The 21,401-nt window shown below is 41.8% G+C and overlaps 1 protein-coding gene across 4 annotated transcripts in view; it reads left to right on the top strand.

The window, feature by feature from the left end:
* The window catches only part of SORCS1 (sortilin related VPS10 domain containing receptor 1), a gene marked incomplete at both ends in the record, with an annotated part of 558,785 nt that overhangs the window by 407,593 nt on the left and 129,791 nt on the right, over positions 1–21,401 (top strand). For all 4 annotated transcript variants that reach the window (XM_082674065.1, XM_082674064.1, XM_082674066.1 and 1 more), the window contains 2 exons: positions 11,492–11,610; positions 14,149–14,238. In XM_082674065.1, the coding sequence (XP_082530191.1) occupies positions 11,492–11,610; positions 14,149–14,238 (209 nt within the window). The remainder of the gene's footprint in view (positions 1–11,491; positions 11,611–14,148; positions 14,239–21,401) is intronic.

Below are 21,401 nucleotides of genomic sequence, written 5' to 3'. Positions count from 1 at the left end.
CTTGTCACTTCGGTAGCTTTGATTACATATAATAATTTTTAACCCTTAAAAACCCATGACCTCTAGTGAAAACCAAGAAGAAACCAGGTGTAACTGTTTGTCATACTGGCATTTTCTGATTAGCAAACTCAAGATCACATTCCATAACCTCTAAAAACATGTATTTTTCCAAAGCACATTTTTTTTTCTCAATGTGGTACAAGGCGTGTGTCAAATAAACCCAAACATCTTTAATTTCTGTCTTGTATTTAGAATGGTTTGATTTGTGAGCACTTACTTTTCTTTTCTAAGCCAGTTAAATAGAGCTCATTTACAAATTAACTTCAGCAATATTATGCGAAGACAAAGACACATACTGAGACATACATATATCCAGACAGAGATCTCACAGTTTCCCTCTTGAGGCTTAAATTGTCTCTTTGCCTTTTTTTTTTTTTTTTTGACTTGAAGTTTCACTAAGCAACCCAAGGCGGAAGTCTCAGGCAAAGTGGGCTGTGTTTGTTTCCCCAGGACATGATAAGAGTTAACCTCAAGCTTTCTCCTAGGCATATTTTTATTCTCGCAGGGTCAGAATTTTGAAAATAAACCAAAAAGCATTTTAACAAGCTAGATTTCTCTAATTGCACATGCAAAAAGAACCGGTTTTACAATTTCTAAAAAAGCTTTATTTTAACCAGTTTTCTCCAGAGTCTAAAGAATATCGTGGCCATATTGTCAAAAAAAAAAAATCATCTTTCCTTTCTGTAGTCATAGTTTCATAGCTAAAATATGACCGAATAGTGCTAAAACTGGCCCTAATAACAGGGGCAGACTGGCTGATAAGATGTTGTCCAAGCAGGGATTGTTTCTCTGGGGAGGTGGGATCTCAGTTTGATCAGAAGAATCTCTGGAGGAGTGAGGGAGCTTGCAAGAGTGGGGGAAACTTGGTTCCCCGCTGAGAGTTGGGAGAAGTCAGAGGGGACCATTTCGAATGTTAGGAGGGATCTTCTGTTTCCTCAGCCTTTTGATGATGGAGCCACATAGAGCAGGATGATGATAAAAGGCCATGAAAACTTGAACATAGGGAACCTTAGTCCATTTTCCCATCCTGTGGCAATAAAGATCCAATTGCAAGATACCCATTTTCAGGCCATTTTCCATCCCCCAATTTATATAAAGGCCAGGCACTCTTACCGTAAAATTTAAGTTTCCAGTTCTTAAGGATATACTCCAGAGGTGTTTCTTCTGGTTTAGAAAGGGATCCTCCCATGTTGAGTAACCTGCAACTGAGAATAGAAAGTGATCCTAGAAATGTAACCCAATGTCCTAGATACATTTAGGAGGCGCCTGAAGGGACTTCAGAGCATCCCCTGAATTCCCTTCGACCTTATTGCTTGACGGGGTTTTGAGTGTCCTTTACGCCCCCACCGATTTCTAACCAGACGTCTCCAGTTGTTCTTGGTACCGTGCGCACAGTGTCCTCCTTTCATACCTGGAGAGGACATTCAGACCAGCGTAGAACGGTTGCCAGGTTTCTCCTTGAGCTTTATAGGCAACAGATAAAGCCTGGGATGCCGGCTGCTTGGAAGTGGCCAGCCCAATAAGTAGTCCTTGGGCTGCCAAGGCCTGGAGGGAAAGGGGAACTCCTGGAGGAATTGGAGTTGGTCACAATGGAAAATGCCCCGGGGGTCAGGACCTGAGGATTTTACTTGACACTGAAAACAATGGGCTGGGCAGCAGAGAAGGTACACTTAGTCCTTCCGCCAGAGGGTGTTAAAGTATCAGGTAAAAAGAAGCCTTGCTGTGCAAGTAAGGTGGGAAAGAAAATCACAGAAGCGTGGGAGAGAGAGTGTAAGTCAGGAGTCTCCAGCCAGCAGTTTGGGCGCGACCTCTACTTTACCTTGAGCTCCCAGGCTTTGGCACCACTACCACTTTGTCTTCCTAGCAGTGTCCTTCTGACCCCATTTTTCATATTGCAAAAGTCTCTTAATTTCAAAGACTATTGATTTCAATTTGGCCTCTGAGTTAGCAGCCTAAAGACGACCCTGAAAACCAACCAGAAAAGCATAAAATAAGATAACACGAGCCTCCCCACACAGCAATGAAAAACCTGACAGTGACAGTGCAGTAACAGGCTCAACTGGGCAGCTTTCAAATTAGGTCCTTTGTATCCATTATGTGCTACTACTTACCCTGCCTCCTGTGTGCTCACCCATCTGTGAGGAGGTCTGTGTCCTTACCTCCGATCCCGAGGGGGAGAACACAGAGGTGCAGGAGAGAAATTTGTCTTCTCCAGATCTTTCCTGTGTGTGTATGTGTGTGTGTTCTGAGAAAACTTTACTAATGGACCCTGAAGTTTGAATTTCACGTAATTTTCACAGGTTGTGAAATGTTACGCTTCTTAGGACTTTTTTCAACCATTAAAAAATGTGAAAGTCATTCATAGTTCATGGGTCACACAAAAACAGATGACAGGCTGGGTTTGGATGGACCAGAGTCTGTGTCAACCTCTTAATTACATTGTTGCAAACACAGTTGAAGCCCACAGTACCTTTTCCCAAATTGCATCTTCCGATTACCACCACTAACCATTCTTCTGAAATGGGTGTCAATCATTCCTATTCATACCATTACCTTCTGTTGTTTGTGTCTGTATCCCTAAACAGTGTATAATATTGATTTGCATACTTTGAACTTCATAGAAATGGTGTCATACTTTGGGTTCCCTTCTGCCTTGTCGCCCAGTACTTTGCGTGGCACTCTGTCCATGGTGCTGAGTGGAGCTCCAGTGCAGCCTTTTTCACTGCTGTATCGTTTTACACTGTGTGACGACTCTGCCTATGTCATTCGTTCCTGTGCTAGTGAATGGGCACTTAGGTTGCTGCCTGCTAAAGTCCTTTCTTGACATGTCTCATCTCTTTTCACCTTCACCATGACCTTGTTAGATGTCCAGATCTTAACTCTAGGACAAAGGACTGCGTTTCTCCTGGGTCTTCAGGCTCCCCCAGGACTCAGCAGCAACAGTCCATGTAACATGCATGTGTGGCAATTTCTAAGGGTTGGAAAAATTCCTGTTTCTAACTCCTGCTTTAAAACAAGAACAAAAGGTAGCGTAAAGATCTTGCCACTTACTCATACCTCCCCCTCCTTTGCCCCATGTGTTCTCAAGCAACACAGATGCTAGGACCGTGCATTATATTCCTATTATTTGGCTGGCGCTGCTGCACTGCTTGCAACAACTCTTGGAGGTAGGACCTGTGATTATTTTCCTCACGTTAATTATGAGGAAAATGAGGCTTACAGTGGCTAAATATTTTTGCCATTGCCGCAGGCTAAAATTTGAAGCCAGGTCTGGTTCACTGCAGACCTATTTATTATCCATTCATTTGAAAAGCATTGTTGGACATCTGTGCTAGGCCAGCTGCCCTTCTAGGCATGAACGGAGGATAGTAAGGGATGTTGCAAAGGCCTGACTCTCATAGAGCTTAACCTTCTGGTTAGGGGAGACAGGTTATAAACAGATGCATAGTGCCAGGTGATGGTATGTTCTAGGAAGCAAAACAAAGCAGAGTCTAGATGAAAAGTGACGGGGCGGGGCAGGGGCTGCTGTCACAGAATCTCTGATAAGGTGGCATTTGGTGTTTCAGCCAAGTCCTTATGGAAGTAAGGGAAAGAGCTGGGTCTGCTGGGTGGAAGAGCATTGCAGACAGATGGAACATCACGTGTGAAGGATACGGAGTATGGGCATGTTTGGCATGGCTGAGGTGTAGCTGGAATATAGAGAAGACAGACAAGTGTGTCATCTCCTTCTGTTTATTTCACTATGGAAGGCAAGGATCATGTCTTATTGATCTTTATTATTTATCATGTTCCAAATATGATATTCAGTATCGAGTGTGATGAAAATAGAAAGTTAGTAAGTGAAGAAATAGTGGTTTGGATATACCCACGTGTCTCAGAGGCTGTCCCTTGAACTGACCCTCTGTCCTGGCGTTCATCATATAACACATGAACACATCTAAGTAAATAGCGTACGTCCCTCTCCCACAGAAAGCCCTGGAGAATACATGCTGTGTATTTTCTCCCCCATGCACAAAACTGCTTTCATTTCTTCCTCCCTTCCTTCCCTCCCTCCCTCCTTTCCACTTGGATTCCTATTTTCTTTCTTTCCTACTATTTGTCCGTTTCCCTGTCTCTGTCTCTCCGTCTCCCACTCCTTTCTTTGTAAACTCAATTTGGAAAGTTACTGGAACAAACATGCTTCTCGGTTTTTCATGGCTGGGTGTGACCTTGCAGATAACTTCGTGTCTTTTCTTGGCATAAACTGGAGTTCTAGTGTGACTTTCTCACAGAAGAGGTGACTGACATTCCCCAAGTCCGTCTCCCATCCTCTCTCGTGCCCCCGTGCTCTGGCCCAGTGCTCTTGCTTTCTGGAATGATGTGTCCCGCTTGTCACTGCTCCAAGCAGCTTCCAGGCTTTTCTCAGCTCTTCCACGCAGCCTTCCCTGGGTGTCCCCACCCTCAGCCCTGCACAGGTAACTGTCCCTCTGTGAGTGAGAGTCAATAGTAAAATAGTCTCTATATTCAGGTGTTCTATAGGCCACGAGGGCACAACGGGTCTACACCTCCCTTTGATGCAAAGTAAAATAAATGCAGAGTCGCAGGATAAGTCCTGACACAGAGTAAACCATCCGTGGAGAGGTTTGAAGGTCAGATGCCCCTCACCTGGGGACCCACAGAACCTGCACTCCTCCTAGGATACACTCACCCCACTGCATCGTCCTTGGTGAAGGACTTTCTGTATTTCTACTAAATTATTTTGCCCTCCTGTCCTCTCTCATGTCCCCAGTTCCTAGCCCCATGCTTGGCAAAAAATGTGTAATTCCAGAACTTTCTCTGTAGTAATCATGGCCTCCTGAGTGTCCAAAGGCTATCAATACAAGACAACACTTAGAAAGTTATACTGGGCCAAAATCAAGAGATTGCCTAGAAGAAAGCAATGCCACAAGCTTATCATGCCAAAGGAGAACATTTGATCTAAGTTTATAATTTTCACAGAAACTTCTTGTCCTCAATATAGTCTTTCAGGGGTCAAGGCTGGAGTCTCACTTTTGAAGATCTCAGTTTCTAACTGGTACGTGCCACAGAGTGCTCTAGACCCCTGACGGCAATGAAGTTTCTATGAGCACAAGCTTGTTGATACATGTGTACACACACGTGTGTGTGTGTGTGTGTGTGTGTGTGTGAGTGTGTGTTGGGTGCAAATATGTAATAGGAATGTTCCAAACCAAATAATAGGACAGTAGAAAGAACAAGATAAAAATTTATATACAGATTATGGGCTTTAGAAACTGTTCTGCTTCAAAGTTGAAAATTAACGGGGGATGGGAAAGAGCTTTAAAGTGCTCATGCTTGCCAGCGTAGTTTATGGTTTTATTTAAAATTCAGCTTTTTCAATGTTCAAGTATCATCCCTAAGTCTGGAGTTCTTTACCTGTAAAAAGTACCTTATTCTGGATTTTCTCCAAAGTTTAGAAGAGAAAAAGCATGGGGTCCATTCAGCACAGTTCCTGACTCAGAGGAGAGGTTGCTCTGGTTGTTTTGGAGGTTAATGCTGCTGTCGCTATCAATGGAGCCATTGTGGGAAGGGAGAGGTCTGCCCAAGCCTCAGGAAAAACTCCACAGAAGGGCCCAGGAAGTATTTGGATAGGATCACAGGAAAGGAAAAGGCAGTTCAAACCAGGGGAGCTCTCTGAATGAACACAGGGTGTCAGCCAGGAATGCACGTGCTGTTTAAAAAGAGCGGAAGCCCCAGAGACACAGACTTCCCAGCAACATCACAGAGCTTTGTTCCCTTGGGCGAGAGTGAGAAGGGAAGAGGTTTCAGTGGGTAAAGGATGGTAAAGACCTTCAGATCTGAAAGTCAGTAGTCTGATTTTAACATCCTCCTTTGATCCTAAAATTCTAATAACCCACGTTTTATAGAGAAAAAGTCTGAAGCCTAGTTTGGTAAATGACCTTCTCAGAGTCACATAACACAAGAGAGAAAGAGCTCGGACCTAGCCCTTCACTCCAACGGGAGGGAGACCCTGCACAACAATCTGGCTGCAGGCGGGCTGCCCTGTGTGCTGGGCACCAAGGTGACTTCTGTGTCATCTCACAGCCCGAGTTAGTTTCCGGTTCTGCCCCAACCACTACCTCACACTGCCTGCATAGAATATTTATTAGCTATTAATTACACCGGGAGAATACTTTTCATGGTGTTTTAAAAAATTACTTAAAAAAATGAACCCAAACCAAAGCATGAATATAAAGGAAGCCTGTTGTCTCAGGTGGAAATGTGTGTAGTGCTTCCCAGTTGGTTCCCTTGAGACACAGTGAGCAGTGCTGGTGATGAAAGAGGGGGCGCCTCGATCACAGCCACAGATCCCACTACGTGAGCACAGCCCAGACACAGGACTGAACACATTTCCCGACCGAGGTTTTAAGTCCTCGTAACCGCTGGCAGGATGGCTCCTGTTTATTCCCATTTTACAGATTTGAGAAGTAAAGTGACTTGCTTAGGTTTACCAAGCTAAGCCTGCATTTAAACCCTTGTTCCCCTGCTCCAAGCCTGGCCTTTAAAAAGCAGCTTCCCTTCCTTAGAGCAGCGTAGGGGGCATGGGAATTGCATTGTTCCAAGCAGCAGCTGTTGCAGAGAGCGAGACGCTTAAAAAGAGCCGCACAGTGTCCTAATTACCTGTGGCAAGGAAAACATCTGTGTGGGAAAAGTAATGAAATTAATTCTAAAGTCTAGCAGTTGCCTACATTAATTGATGTTAATTAATGCCAAATTACAAGATACTTCCTATGAAATTGCATCATAAACTCACCCGAATTGAATATGGAAAGAGTTCATCATGCTTAATGTTGTTACAGCAAGCCCCAAGGGGAATAAGAATGATTGGTCCCTCAATGTGAAGTGCTGGCGCCAGTTTCTTTCTGTTTCCATTAGGAGGGGAAGGAGAACAACCCAGGAGCAGTTTACCACAGGCAGGCCACTGGGAATTGATCAGTTCCCCTTCAGCTTGCAAATGTCCCTTTGAACCTCTCCAGGAAAGACGTGGTTTCAAGACCTCTTCCTGGGGCTTTTCTTGGGTCCATCGGTTGTACATTTTGTAATTCTCAGCTCAAGAACGGCTCATTGCACAGCTCTGCCTCAGTATGTGGCACGGGGAGTGAAGAGAGAGAGAACAAGCAAAGGAATTAGAGACAGTTCTCTAATTCTTGCAAGCAGGATCCCACAAGCCCACCATGACCCCTGGCCCCTTTCCCCGGCTGAGAGGTGCTGACCAAAGATTTGACACAGGTTGTCTGCCTCTCACATCACTGCCTCTACGCAAGTGTTGACATCACATATATAACTTTTATTCATTTTCCCCATGTAAACATACATATGTAGACATCTATATATATATACCACTTGCACAAAATCGTGTCCATATGCACCTATTTTGGTAACCTACTTTTTAAAAACTTTTATTTTGGAATAAATTTAGATAAACAGAGAAGTTACCAAGATAGTGCAGCTTTACCCGGCTTCTCCTAATGTTAACGTCTTATACAACCATGTTCTCTTTCTCAAAGCTAAGATATTAACATTGATACAGCATTATTAATTGGTAAGCTATTTTTATATAAAATGCATTAAGCATTTCTGTAATTCCTCACATATAGTCTAAAGGCAGAATTTTAATAGCAAACTATGCATGTGCCACAGTCTATTTAGTTGTTCCTCAATTGTTGGCCTTTTTGTTTTCTCTTATTTTTTTAAATTATAAACAACACTATGATGAATATCAAAGTAGATAAATCTTGGCATAGATCATTAATTATTTCTTCAAGTCGAATTCTCAGAAATGAACCCGAAAAGATGTTGATCCATATTGCCAGATGACCCTGCACAAAAATACAAACGGACAGGCTTTTTTTTTTTTTAATCTAGGTATATCCATTTATACTTGGAAGCCAAAACACATGCTTAACAAAAATTGGCCCCAACCAATTGATTGCATTATTTCCACTATGCAGCATAGTGGAAATAAACCAGACTTGGAGGCCAACCAACCCCGTTTGAAACCACGTACTATACGGTTATAGGGTACTATATGTACTAACCGCCATTTCTATAATCTCTTGGAGTTTCATTCTCTTTATCTGCAAAGTCAGTTGATAAATTATACTCTATAGTATTGTGAAGATTAAATGTACCAAATAAGTGTGAACATGCTTTAGAGTACTTGGCACATAGATGTTCAACAAATATTAGTTTCCCTGTTCTTTTAATTTCTCCCCAGATCCCTCAGATTCATAATTCTTGTATTGTTGAGTTATAAATGTGAAAAGTTTATATTTTCCATCTTATTCTTGCTCAGGGACCTTTGAAGGGGAAGTTGAGGTCTTAAGAAAGAAACTATTAGACACCATTATAGATAAAACAAGCACTGTGTATTCATCAAGAAGTCCTCATGGGGTGGCAGTCTGAGAAATTCTAACTGGAAGTTGTATTAGTAAATTGAAGCCTGAGACTTCCTAATTCTGAACCCTTGATTCAAATTGTTTTCATTCATTATCTCACATAACAAGAAGCACAGAGACAGGGCAACCCTGGGTTCAGTATAATCAGTACCTCTATGATGTCATCAGGGAACAGGTCTCTTCCACCTCTTCATCATACTCATTGTGTAAGTTTAACTCTAAGACTCCTCCATGCACAAGAAGGCTAGAGCAGTCCCACGCATCATGTTGACTCAGTGTTGTATGCTAGCAGAAGAAGGTCTTCTGTGCTGTGCCTCCCTGTAGCCCCTTAAAAGATCTCTTTCACTTCTTATTTACTAGAACTGGTTTAAATGGCTTTCCCTAAAGCAAATGATGGCAAGTAGAGTGGGCATAGACTCAAGAGGATTATTCCCTGCACATCAGAGCTTCTGATTCATGTGGAAGAAAGATGAGCCACCAGGTCCAGGACTGGCTTTTCTGGCAAAGAGGCAGGGAGGAATGAGCATTGGATAGGTCACTGATAGTACCTGATAGTGAAATATAACTGTAATACTCAAATTCAGTTTCCTTAAGGACAAACTGTGTGCCCCAAACTGATCTAATCACTGTGAAAAGAAGCAAAAGAGAAAATAGGAACATTATAGTTGATAGTAACAACTGACATTTGTACAACTTTGAGTTTCAAAGCATTTAGCATATATATTATTTCAGTAAATCCTTAGAGCCAAACTACAAGATAGTTGACATTGGCATCCTCATTTAATAGATGAAGGTAGCAAGACGCGGGAAGATAATTTCCTTTGAATTATGCAGCTATGACCACACCAGAACTCAAGCCCAGGTCTCACAGATGCCAGTCTCCATTTCTATGACCCTGAGTTGCCTTTTGAAAAACAGAAGTCAACTAAAGCTGTAGAAGGGTCTGATGGAGTGTGACATTGTGAGGTGCAGATTTTGTGTGGCATGGGGAGAACTGTTCTGGGAGGGGATGAGTCCCAGAAATTCTCTTCAGGGAGAAAGATCATGAGTTATGCCCTAAAATGAAACTATAAGAATGTCTAAGAAAGGAGATAGGGAAGGGAGTGTAAAAGGCTTTTCTTTTTCTTTTCTTTTTTTTTTTTTTTTTTTCCGGTACGCTGGCCTCTCACCGTTGCGGCCTCTCCCGTTGCGGAGCGCAGGCTCAGCGGTCATGGCTTACTGGCCCAGCCGCTCCGCGGCATGCGGGATCCTCCCAGACCGGGGCAGGAACCCGTGTCCCCTGCATTGGCAGGCGGACTCCCAACCACTGCGCCACCAGGGAAGCCTGAAAGGCTTTTCTTTAGTTTCTCTTTGGAGGACTAGATGGGTTAAAATACTTGAGCGCTATACCCATCACCACACATGGCAGCGGGATAAAGGAAGATTGTGGATAAAGGAAGATTGTAGATAAAGCTCTCCTTCCCTCTCCTTAGAGCTTATCAGCAGCTACGTCAGCCATTGGTCAGTTGGAGCAAATATGCATGCCGCCCCCTAGCGGCACTCCTTGTAGAATACAGGTTTACCCAAGTTCTTCAGTAAAAGTAGTGCTAGAAATTTCCTTCAGGGAAGTCAATTAGTGAATCCTAATATCCAACTCAACATGCAATTGCCTACCCCCCATTTCATGTAAATAATCATGTCCTGATTTCTTCATTTGGAAGAGTGGATTTCTTCATACATCTTTGATGTCCTAAAATTAAACCTACCCACTCATTAAGCACCAAAAAAAAGGTAAAATAACTTCCTTTTTCATTCAAAAAGATATATTCCAGTAAAGTGGTATGTTCCAAGGAATATTTATTTATTACGTACTATGTGCCTGGAACAGTATTAGAATCTGGAGGTCTAGGAGGGAACAACAAAGACAAAAGAGGTCTCTGTCTTCATGGAGCTTATATTCTAACAGGGAGAGGGGCAGAAATAAATCATGAGCAAGGTGACTTTAGATTGTGATAAATTCCATGAAGGGAATTAACAGGATGGAGTGTTATCGAAAGTAATCATGGAAAACGCTCAGAAGTAACAGTAAGCTGAAATCTAGACCTTCTTTGGGGAACATCCTGGGGAGAAGCAGTTTAGGCAGAGAGAATACAAATGTAGTGGTAGAAAGTTTGGCCAAATTCCTGAACATATTGCAGTTTAGAGTAGAAGAGTCACAGGGAGAGAAGAGACTAGCATGAGGGGCAGTTGAAGCAGTGGTGGTAGAGGGTTTGAATTTATTCTAAGTGCAAGGAGGCAAAGGGACTTTTAAGTGACATCTGATTCATAGAGAGGGCAGAATAGTTGTGGTTGAAAAACAGTGACAGCCTCCCTCATACAATATACTTCCAGCAACAGGGATCAAATCTATTGTTATTACTGATATGTTTATCACCTGCTATAGTCTCAGGTGAGATGCAGGGTCTTAGTTTACTCACCTATAAAATGAGGGCAAAGTTTTTGAGTTGGGAATCTCCTCTCAATTCTGTTTTATTTCCAATTAGTAATAGAAGAAAAACCTTCATCTTCACATAGCACCTTATTGTTTATAACAACAGCACTTCTAGCGTGAGGTGATTGATGATTGCACATATGTGTGTGTTTCCCAGTTTACCAAAGGTCGAAGTGTGGAGGTGAAGCCTATAAATGAGAAAAAAATAACTAAGAAGGCACAAGTATTATTGCCAGCTTTTGAAAATATTTTCATTTGGGTTTGGAAGGAAAAAATTTAATTAACAGGAATTTAATATTCTAGGATGACAAGAGTTGGTGGAGGCACTGGGAAATAGTGATGGTGGTGTTGACAGCAAGTGAGTAAAATAATACTGATAATACTTTTAACGACAATAGTAACAGTAATGTAGTGAATAGAGAATGTGAGGTTTGTGGAAAGGCTTGAAGACAGCAAGAAAGGTAGAAGATGTCCACTCTGACTCTAACATGCTGTGTGTATATCACCCCACCCTCGTTTATTTCAGATTCACAATACCTAACCTGCGGAATGCAGAACTGCACAGAGGCCAGCAGAAACAAACCTTTCCCAGGCTACATTGACCCAGACTCTTTGATTGTCCAGGATGATTATGTGTTTGTTCAGGTATGAAAGATCCACTTCCATTGATTGTGTCAAAGACATTTCCCTTCCCTGCTTCTGTCCCTAATGCAGCCCCTTTGCCTCCTTACACTCCCTGAAAAGCAATAAAGAAGGAAAAAAAAAGCATTATTATTATTATTTTTTAACATCTTTATTGGAGTATAATTGCTTTACAATGGTGTGTTAGTTTCTGCTGTATAACAAAGTGAATCAGCTGTATGTGGACATATATCCCCATATCTCCTCCCTCTTGCGTCTCCCTCCCACCCTCCCTATCCCACCCCTCTAGGTGGTCACAAAGCACCGAGCTGATCTCCCTGTGCTATGCGGCTGCTTCCCACTAGCTCTCGATTTTACATTTGGTGGTGTATATATGTCCATGCCACTCTCTCACTGCGTCCCAGCTTACCCTGCCCCCCCCCACCAAGGCATTATTTTTTTAACAAAAGGAACATTACCAATTTGAAGCTTCTATACTAACAGAATAGTAATTCCTTCCTTGGGGTGGTGTCTGGAGGACTTGTCAATGTGGGGTGCCTGGAGGTGGTGAGAGGCAGAGCCGATAGAGCACGATCAGCCTCTGTTGTTTACAGGCACGACTGAGATCAGGGTCAAGAGAATTTAGATGAGATGCATTCAGACAGGTTTCTCACCTCTGCAAGAGTGAGAAACAGCTTGAGAAGCTGAGGGTTCAGGAGTGGTTAGAAGAGAGAAGGAACAAGAATGCTTTGTTTCTTTTCACATTTAAGGACAAATTTAGGCTTGTTTGGACAAAACATTTAAAAATTCCTTCACTGCTTTCCATGTTAAAATTGACAAAGGTACAATAGCTAAATAGTTTATATATATAAATAAATCTACAATTTCACTGTGATTGAGACATTCTAGATACTAGTATGTTTACTTGGACAAGAAATCATAATTCAGAATATTTAATCCCATGTATTGGGAAGTAAATGTTCAAATTCCTTACTATCAGCCTATGTACTTTTAAAGTAGTTCACAGTTACACACACACACACACACACACACACACACACACACTTTTCCTCTAGGGAAATGAATAATGAGCACTCTGATAACTTCAGCATCAAATTATCAAGTGACATTAAAATGGGAAATGGTTACCCACATTGGTTCTATGTATAAATCGTTTCTCTATCAGTGTTGCTTCCAGGGACCTTTCCTGTTTTCTAGTAACAGTTTATAATCCACATATATGACTCACAAATGAAAATCAATTGTGCATTTAGAGTTTTATATATTTTCTACCCAGGCCACTATGAACATATAACCCGACACTAGGACCAAGAGGTGGTCTGGCCACGTCATGGTGAATATAACTTTCTAGTCACATTTTTACGTGTCTGGTGAAAATTCACCCAGAGCATTTGTTGACATTCTGAGTATGCAAATTCCAGATGACTTCAAAGTCCAGATGTTTACATGGGTTAAGAGTAGCAACAGGAATTCATAGAAACTGAGAGTAAAAAGGTGGTTTTCAGGGACTGGGGGCTAGGGATATGGGGAGATGCCAGTCAAAGGAGGTACATGTCCAGCTATATGATGTATAAGTAATAAACAGCATAGTGGCTATACTGTATTATATACTTGAAAGTTGTTATGAGAATAGATCTGAAATTTTATCACACAGACACAAAATCTTAATTAAGTAAAAGGATGGAGGTGTTAACTAACCTTATATGAGGTAATCATTTCACAATATATGCATATCAAATCATCATATTGTACACTTTAAACTTGCATGTGCTATATGTCAATAATATCTCAATAAAGCTGGGGAAAAAAGAGTGGCTCCAAAGGAGAAAGAGAGTGGCAGTGCACTGCTCACAGCCTGCACCTCGTGGTGCTCAGCTGAATTGGAGACCACAGCACTTTTCACCCTCCCTCAGACTCACAGGGTTCTTTGGGCTGTACATTCTGGGCAGACCTGGGGGAGGTAGCTCACCATTTGTTCTCTTCTGGGAGGTTGAGGTCTAGAATGATTTTGAACCACGATCCTGGCTTGGATTTTCGTCTAACACATCAGCAGCACTGCTGTGTGTGGGACATGCTCACAGCCAGCAGTGTGACTGCACAGAACTGGAATTCAGTGCCGAGATGGGCGCTCCTGTTCTGCCACCTTGTGACCTGGACCATTCCCTTCTCATCTGGCACAGGGACCTGTTTGTGTGGTCAAAGTCTTGGGGCTAGATGGCTGGGCTGCTGAGGGACACAGATCCAATATACCCTAAGGCTTGTATTATTAAAAAAAAAAAATTGCTAAAAATGTCTCCTGACTTCTGCACCGCAGGGCAAATTGAAGAATTGTATTTTTGTGCAGTGGGTTCACTTTGGGCCTCTGAAATCACATACACTGTCTAAGTTGTTTTTGAACTGAATGCCAATTCTTTGCACTGGCCCACAATACTCACTTACGCTGTTGTGTTGGCAGCTACCCCCTTGCATTCAGGGGCTGTCCTTCTGTGACCTGTAACTGTCGTAGTAGCTCTTCTTACACCCTTTATGTTTACGCTCCAGCTGACATCAGGAGGACGGCCACACTACTACGTTTCCTACCGAAGGAATGCGTTTGCCCAAATGAAGCTGCCCAAATATGCTTTGCCCAAGGTATGGCCTGAATCAATTTCTCTATTTCAGTGTCTACTCTTTTTCCCAAGGACTCTTTCAGTCTCTCGTAGTTATTTATTTCTTTTCATCCCCCATCTCTGTTTCTCAAGTTCACTTCTTTACTTTCCTTTTTGCCAACCTCCTTATCCTTCTTTCTCTCTCAGTGGTCCATCCCTCCCTCCCCCACCTCTCTCTCTCTCTTTCTAATTCTTTGGAATTCTTGCTGTAGGAGCATCTGAGTAAATTGATAACTGACGTGCTTTTGCTTTTCAAGTGGGATGTATTGGTTTTCTAGTAGGACAGAAACTATGCTTTGGATACACAGTATATCAGTGCAACAGGTATGATACATATCTATATACCATTTTGTTGTTATTAATCATGGAGAGGTGATGCGGCGATGTAGCGTCCGACATTTGCTTTCTTTCCCAGTGGAACTTACGAGACTGGTTTTCTTTAGGGTTCGGAGACACAGCTAATTTTTTAGACTTTCCCAAAGACATAGTCCTTTAAAAAGAGTGGCAGAAAAAAGTTAAAGACTCCCAACCGCTAACATCCCCAGACTCTCTCTCCACAAACACTGAAGAACTGCGTTAATACGGAGCGCCACCTAGTGGAAGTGAAACTGACTTGGGAGCTCAAAGCTGTGGATTTGAGGTCTTGCTGCCACTGTGATGTATTTTAAGTAGCCAGAAATTGTTAATGTATTGTGCCTTTTTTTTTTTCTAGCAACAACCACTGACATGTGAGTGTTTTTATTTTTAAATTTTTTATTGAAGTATAGTTGATTTACAGTATTATATTAGCTTCAGGTATACAACATAGTGAGTCAATATTTTTATAGATTACAAAATAGTGGTTATATTTTCCTGTGCTGTGCAATATATCCTTGTTGCTTATTTATTTTATGCATAATAGTTTATATCTCTTAATCCCATACCTCTATCTAGCTGCTCCACCCTTCCCTTTGCCCACGGGTAACCACTAGTTTGTTCTCTATATCTGTGAGTCTGTTTTTTTTTTTAATATACATTCATTTGTTTTACTTTTTAGATTCCACACATAAGCTATAACATAGAGGATTTGTCTTTCTCTTTCTGACTTATTTCACTAAGCATAATACTCCCTAGGTCCATCCATGTTGTCACAAAAGGCAAGATTTCATTCATTTTTATGGCTAATATTCCATCACACACACACACACACATACACACACACATCTTCTTTATCCATTCATCTGCTAAAGGCACTTTGGTTGCCTCCATATCTTGGCAATTGTAAATAATACTGCTATGAACATTCAGATGCATTTATCTTTTTGAATTAGTGTTTTTGTTTTCTTTGGCTATATACCCAGCAGTGGAATTGCTGGATCATATAGTAGTTCTATGTTTAGTTATTTGAGGAAATGCCATACTGTTTTCAACAGTGACTGCACCAATTTACATTCCCACCAACAGTGTAGGAGGCTTCTCTTTTCTCTATATCCTCCCGAACATTTGTTATTTGTAGACTTTTTGATGATGGCCATTCTGACAGGTGTGCCTTGATCAACAGAACAAGGGAGATGTGTGTGGCTGTAAGAAGGGGACTGTGTAGGTTTAAACATAGCTCAGCTTTGAAACCTTTGGTTGAACAAAGAACATAAATAACTGCTTTTTCAATTGTGTTTTCATGACTCTTCGTCTTGTATTTTTATCCATGACTTTGTAGTTTGCTATCTTGGACCAACATCAGCTACCTGCCCAGGGAATCAGTGATAGATATAGCACAAGGGCGCTGCAGGTCTCCTCTCCCAGGAGAGACAGTGGCTTCTCCAGGCAGAATTCTCGTCCTTGGCCATCACTCTGCCCCTAACCCTAGCATAGTGAAAAGTGAGCTGTAAACGTCAGCCCATTAGAGATAATAACACACATTAAATTACACTATTAACTGCAAAGAACTATTTCCATATTAGTAGTTATTTTTTTCAGCTGCTGAGAGATTGATGACAGTGGTAATTGCCCAGAACTATATGCCTATGCCTGTGTATGTTAAACTGCTCCTTGCTCTTGATTTGGCCTAAAACATTTTCCAAAAAGACAAACACAGCATTGGAGTTGTGCCTTAGATGAGAATTGGGTAAAGTCAGTATGTAAAAGAAAAATGGAGTGTTGTTAAAATTACCCTTGATAATCTTTTAGGGAGGTCCATGAGGGAGATGATCATGTTACCTTGGTAAGTCTAACAGAGCTGGTGGTTGTTTTGCTTTGTTTTGTTGTTTTGTTTTTTTTCACTTGAGCACTGAAATAAATTGCTGTCTTTGACCAATAAATGAAGGAGTTGGCTTGCAAGATTTTCACCTTTAAAAACAAGAACATACTCAATGCAGTGAGACGCTCCTGTTCAAGAGACATGTGGGAATTGGGACCACATCAGGAAACAGCAGTTTCGAGCCACTCATCTCATGCTTACTTACTCTTGGGAATATACTTTTTGAGTGGAATAAGTTTCAGCCAAACCAGATGCTTCTTGCTGCAGATTTGAGGCTAGAACTTGAGTCTCCTGACTCCCAAACTGGCATTCCTTGTATTACACTTTTCTACTCTCTAAATAAATTAATAGATTCTATTACTAAAAGGGAGCAGCACCCACCCCAAATTTTTCATTGTATTACACTTTTCTACTCTCTAAATAAATTAATAGATTCTATTACTAAAAGGGAGCAGCACGCAAATTTTTATATACTGAGGAGCATCCAGAGAAAAAGTCCCATTGATCTGTGCAGCCTCAGAATGGTATTTTAGAACAAAGAAACCACTTGGCCCCTTGGCTGGAGTGTTGGGAAACACATACTGTGCGTTGCTTGTTCATAGCCATCACGCCAATCACTGTTGACAGCTGCCCCAGTGGCATCTTGCCAATCTGGAAGGAAGAGTTTTAGTCTGAGCCTGAATTGGCTGTCTGGCCCCTCCCACACTCTCCCAGATGAGCAGGTTCCATTAGTCAGCCTCATCTGAGGTCCAAGGGTAGAATGGGGTGATTAATTTAGCTTGTCCCCAGAAAAATCGGAACCACTACAGCGAATGAATGTACTATTTGGTCCAAGTGGTTGTTTATTATTTAAGGCAATGAGATGCCTCATTACAATCCCATTACACCTTCAAAGAGAAGCCCCAGCCTGGGTGGAGTGATCCATGGCAAAGATGCATTATTTCAGGACCCTCTATCAAAGCAGGGCTGCTGCAGCTGGAAAGGAACAAAGCTTCGTGCTCACCAAAGGAACTGAGACAAACCTGCACTTACATGCTCAAATTTTCTTTAATCATCCCCTGCCATTGTTTCAACTCTTGAAAGACTGAGGTTACCCTGAGCTGTATTAAAAAAAATTAATATAATGGTAAAGATGACCAGAGAGGGAGGTGGGGAGATTTTAGTATTGCTGTTACCATTAAGAGTGTGAGGCCCTCCAGACAGGGAGACCTAGTGACAGTTTTCCTCCCTTACCGTACTTGGAGCTCATTCTGAGCTACTCAAGTGAGATAAATGAGGCAACACATATGAAAGTGCTTTGAGCATTTTGGAGGACAGATACACTATAAAAGTAAGGTAATATTAGTATGGATCTAGTTGTCTGTGTTGGAGAAGATCGATGTGAACTGGGGTGGGTGATGAAAAGGCTGCTTGATTCACAGCGAGAGACCCTAATTCCAGACCTAGATCTGTCATTCCCCTGCTTTGAACGTTGGGCTGGTTTGTCAATTTCTCTCTCTTTTTTTTTTTTTTTAATTTTTAAAATACAGAGCTTAGATTCACCATAATATTTTCTCAAACTCATTACTCAATAAAATGCCCTTAGAGATGCTTCGCGAAAATTTGGTTCTATGATTGTGAGTTTAAAAAAAGAAAGAAACTCCATTCCATGCTCCTTGCCTAGAGACTAACAGAAGCTCGCTGATACGTTAAAGGCTCTAGGATGTCCTGTGAGCAAGAAAGCGGTATAGTTAGCATGAATCAAAACGTTTTACAAAAGGATCCATGCAAAAAAAAAATCTATTAAACTCGAACAGTAGTGGTGTCCTATGGGACAGATGTTGAGAAGTGCTGTAGAACATCTCAGAGTTCACTTCTTGGTCTAAAATTTTGTATCTCAGTATAAGCTTTCTACATAAAGTGCCATTTTGGGTGAAATAACATATTTTTCTGATACAGGCGCGTGTAGGCACGAAGAGAAAGGAAAGATGGCATTTAAATATGTCAGACGTTTCAGTTACAGTATTTAAGACCAACCTAGTTTTTAAATTTTTTTTTTATTTTTACATCTTTATTGGAGTATAATTGCTTTACAAGGGTGTGTTAGTTTCTGCTTTATAACAAAGTGAATCAGTTATACATATGTTTCCATGTCTCTTCCCTCTTGCGTCTCCCTCCCTCCCACCCTCCCTATCCCACCCCTCCAGGCGGTCACAAAGCACGGAGCTGATCTCCCTGTGCTATGCGGCTGCTTCCCACTAGCGATCTACCTTACGTTTGGTAGTGTATATATGTCCATGCCTCTCTCTTACTTTGTCACAGCTTACCCTTCCCCCTCCCCATATCCTCAAGGTTTGTAAACAGTCTCTTCAGTGTAATTAGATTATATATAGAGAGAGATCTGCCCTTGGCCCTTATCTAGCCATGGCCATTTAATCTGTTTTTGCTCTGTTACTTGTTCTCTAAGTGACGTAAGTACTTGATGCATTTGTGTTTTGCATTCTACACCAACCAAGGAGAAGTGTGAGTGGGCCGCGGTAGTATGGATGGTTTACTCTGGCCCCTAGGATTATTTAATGGGTCCAAAGGCACAGTTATGCAGGCACCAGGTTACTGAAATATTTAAACTTGAATTCAGGGATGAAGCTACATCCTGCTAACAAGGAAGGAAACATGAATTGGGAGTAGTTGTTTAAGGGTTCTGAATGGTAGGGTAAGGACTTTGATCTTTGCCCTATAGGAAATGGGGGGCCATAGAAGGTTTGGCCCTCAGTGGATGAATGGCCTTTGGACTAGTTTCCACAGTTAATTCCCTCGATTAGAAAGAAACAAAACACTTGGATGAACCACTTTTTGTTAAGTGTATTAGTTAGCACCCTAATATTTGCAATGAACAGAAAGGCCAAATCAACCTTGCTTAATCAAAGGGGATTTAGGGTTTGCTTAACAGAAAATAGCTAGCATGTATGGAGCAGATGCTAACACCAGGCACTGTGGTTAAATGCTTAACACTTACTAACTGATTTAATCCTCACAACTCCACGAAGGGCATACTGTTATCTCTGGTTTGCAGGTGGAAATCCTGAGGCACAAAGTTCCGTTCGCACAGCTGAATGACAGAGCTGGGATTTGAACTCAAGTAGTTTTCTTTCAAAGACCATTCTTTTCATCATTTTGCTCTACTGTCCTCTCTAACTAAACAAGTTTACGGGTGGGCAGGCTCCTTAGATATCCACATTCAGAGACCCAAAGACTATCATAGAATTTGGACCATCTCTCTCCACCTTTTGAGCCTATTTTTCCGAGATTGGCTTATCCTCTGCCTCCAAGCTATGTCTCCATCAGATCTAGACTTTATTTTTATTCCAACTGCTTACAAACGAACAGTAGAAAATAACTTTTTTCTCTCTAATAATTCCAGTCATTCTCGCATCATGTCTTATTGCCATCACTGATCCAATCACTGTCATCAGGAAAACGGAATTTTCTGAATGCTAGGCCTACAAGATCACTTCTGGTGCCGAGGGTGGGAGAAAGTAGCAAAGACTGAGCACAGGGGGGAAATTTGTCTGAGAAGCATGAGGATGTTTTTTCAAAGAACATCAAGCTACAGTTGCCAGAAGAAATGTACATAGGCGTTGGGCTGATATAAGATGTGACCAACTTTTATACCAAACCTTAGTTTGCGTTATCAACCAAATTGAATTCACGGGCAGGATTCATTTTTGGCCTCCCCACTTTTTTTATAAAAACGTTATCAAACTCTAGAGTATGGCAGTAAGGCCTGAGAAGGTGTCAGGAATACAAAACCCTTTGGATAAGGACTTCTTCCTTCCGGAATCATATGAGTTCACTGTGGTCAGTTTTCAACAGGAATGAGAGACTTGCTCCTCTAAGTCTAAAGCAGAGTTGAAGCTGAATTGCTGATTGATTGAGAGAACGTGGGCATATATTACAATGGGAAACTTTGAAGTTAGGTAGAATTTTCCGGCCCTGGAGTTGTTGCCAAGGAAGATTGACAGACCTCCTGAACCTTTTCAAGGAGAGTGGATGATCCCTCTGGGAGGATCTGAGCCCTGAGCTACACAAAGGCCAAGAATCTTTCCAGGTTGTTCTTTTACCTTTAGCCGTATACATAATTCTGTTTTTGTTTTGCTTTTTGGTTTTTGAATGTGATACCAATGTGTACCACCTTGGGCGAAGGGGGGAAGGCTGCCGAGAGCAAAGAGTGGGATCTCCTGAAGGAGACAGCAGGCCTTGGTCTGAGACATCAAGCCTTGGTCTATGTCAGCCTCTCCCTGAACACCCACTCCTCTGGAGTTCTGAATGGAGAGAGAAGGGATTTGGAATCCCCACCCCAGGGACATCTGCTCACTGCCTCCACATTATGTCTGCCTTGTTTCTATCTTCCAGGACAACCGGAGTCTGAAAACGTCATCATTTACGCAGACTGTTTTTCCCTGTTTTATTTAAGGTTTCCTGGGGAACTTCTCAGGGTACAGGTTTTGATAAGCTAAGTCCTTGGACACTCATTAACCTGAAGATTAGTGCTCTGGGGGTCTCACGTGAACATTTTTCCTCCGGAACCTCTAGGGGTTGCTGAGCCTTAGGGAAGTGCTTCTTAAACATTAATGTGCATATTAATCATCCATGGATCTTATTAAAATACAGATTTCTATTTGATAGGTGAGGCCTGAGGTTCTAACAAACTTCCAGGTGATGTCCATGCTGCTGGTCCCTGGACCACAGTGAGAGATGCAAAGCTTGTCTGTTTTCTCTCTGCCCCTCGTATTTGCCCCAAATATGCCTTCTGAACATGTACTGTGTTTGTGCTTGGCAAATTTATCAGGATGCCTGATTCTCCAAACTCATACATATTTGAGAAATTATCCTTCAAATTATCTAATGAGGTAATTAAATTGTAACTGAGC

This window comes from Grampus griseus, assembly GCF_964374135.1.
Source record: "Grampus griseus genome assembly, chromosome: 16".
NCBI lineage: Eukaryota > Metazoa > Chordata > Mammalia > Artiodactyla > Delphinidae > Grampus > Grampus griseus.
This window is presented reverse-complemented; position numbering and strand designations above follow the sequence as displayed.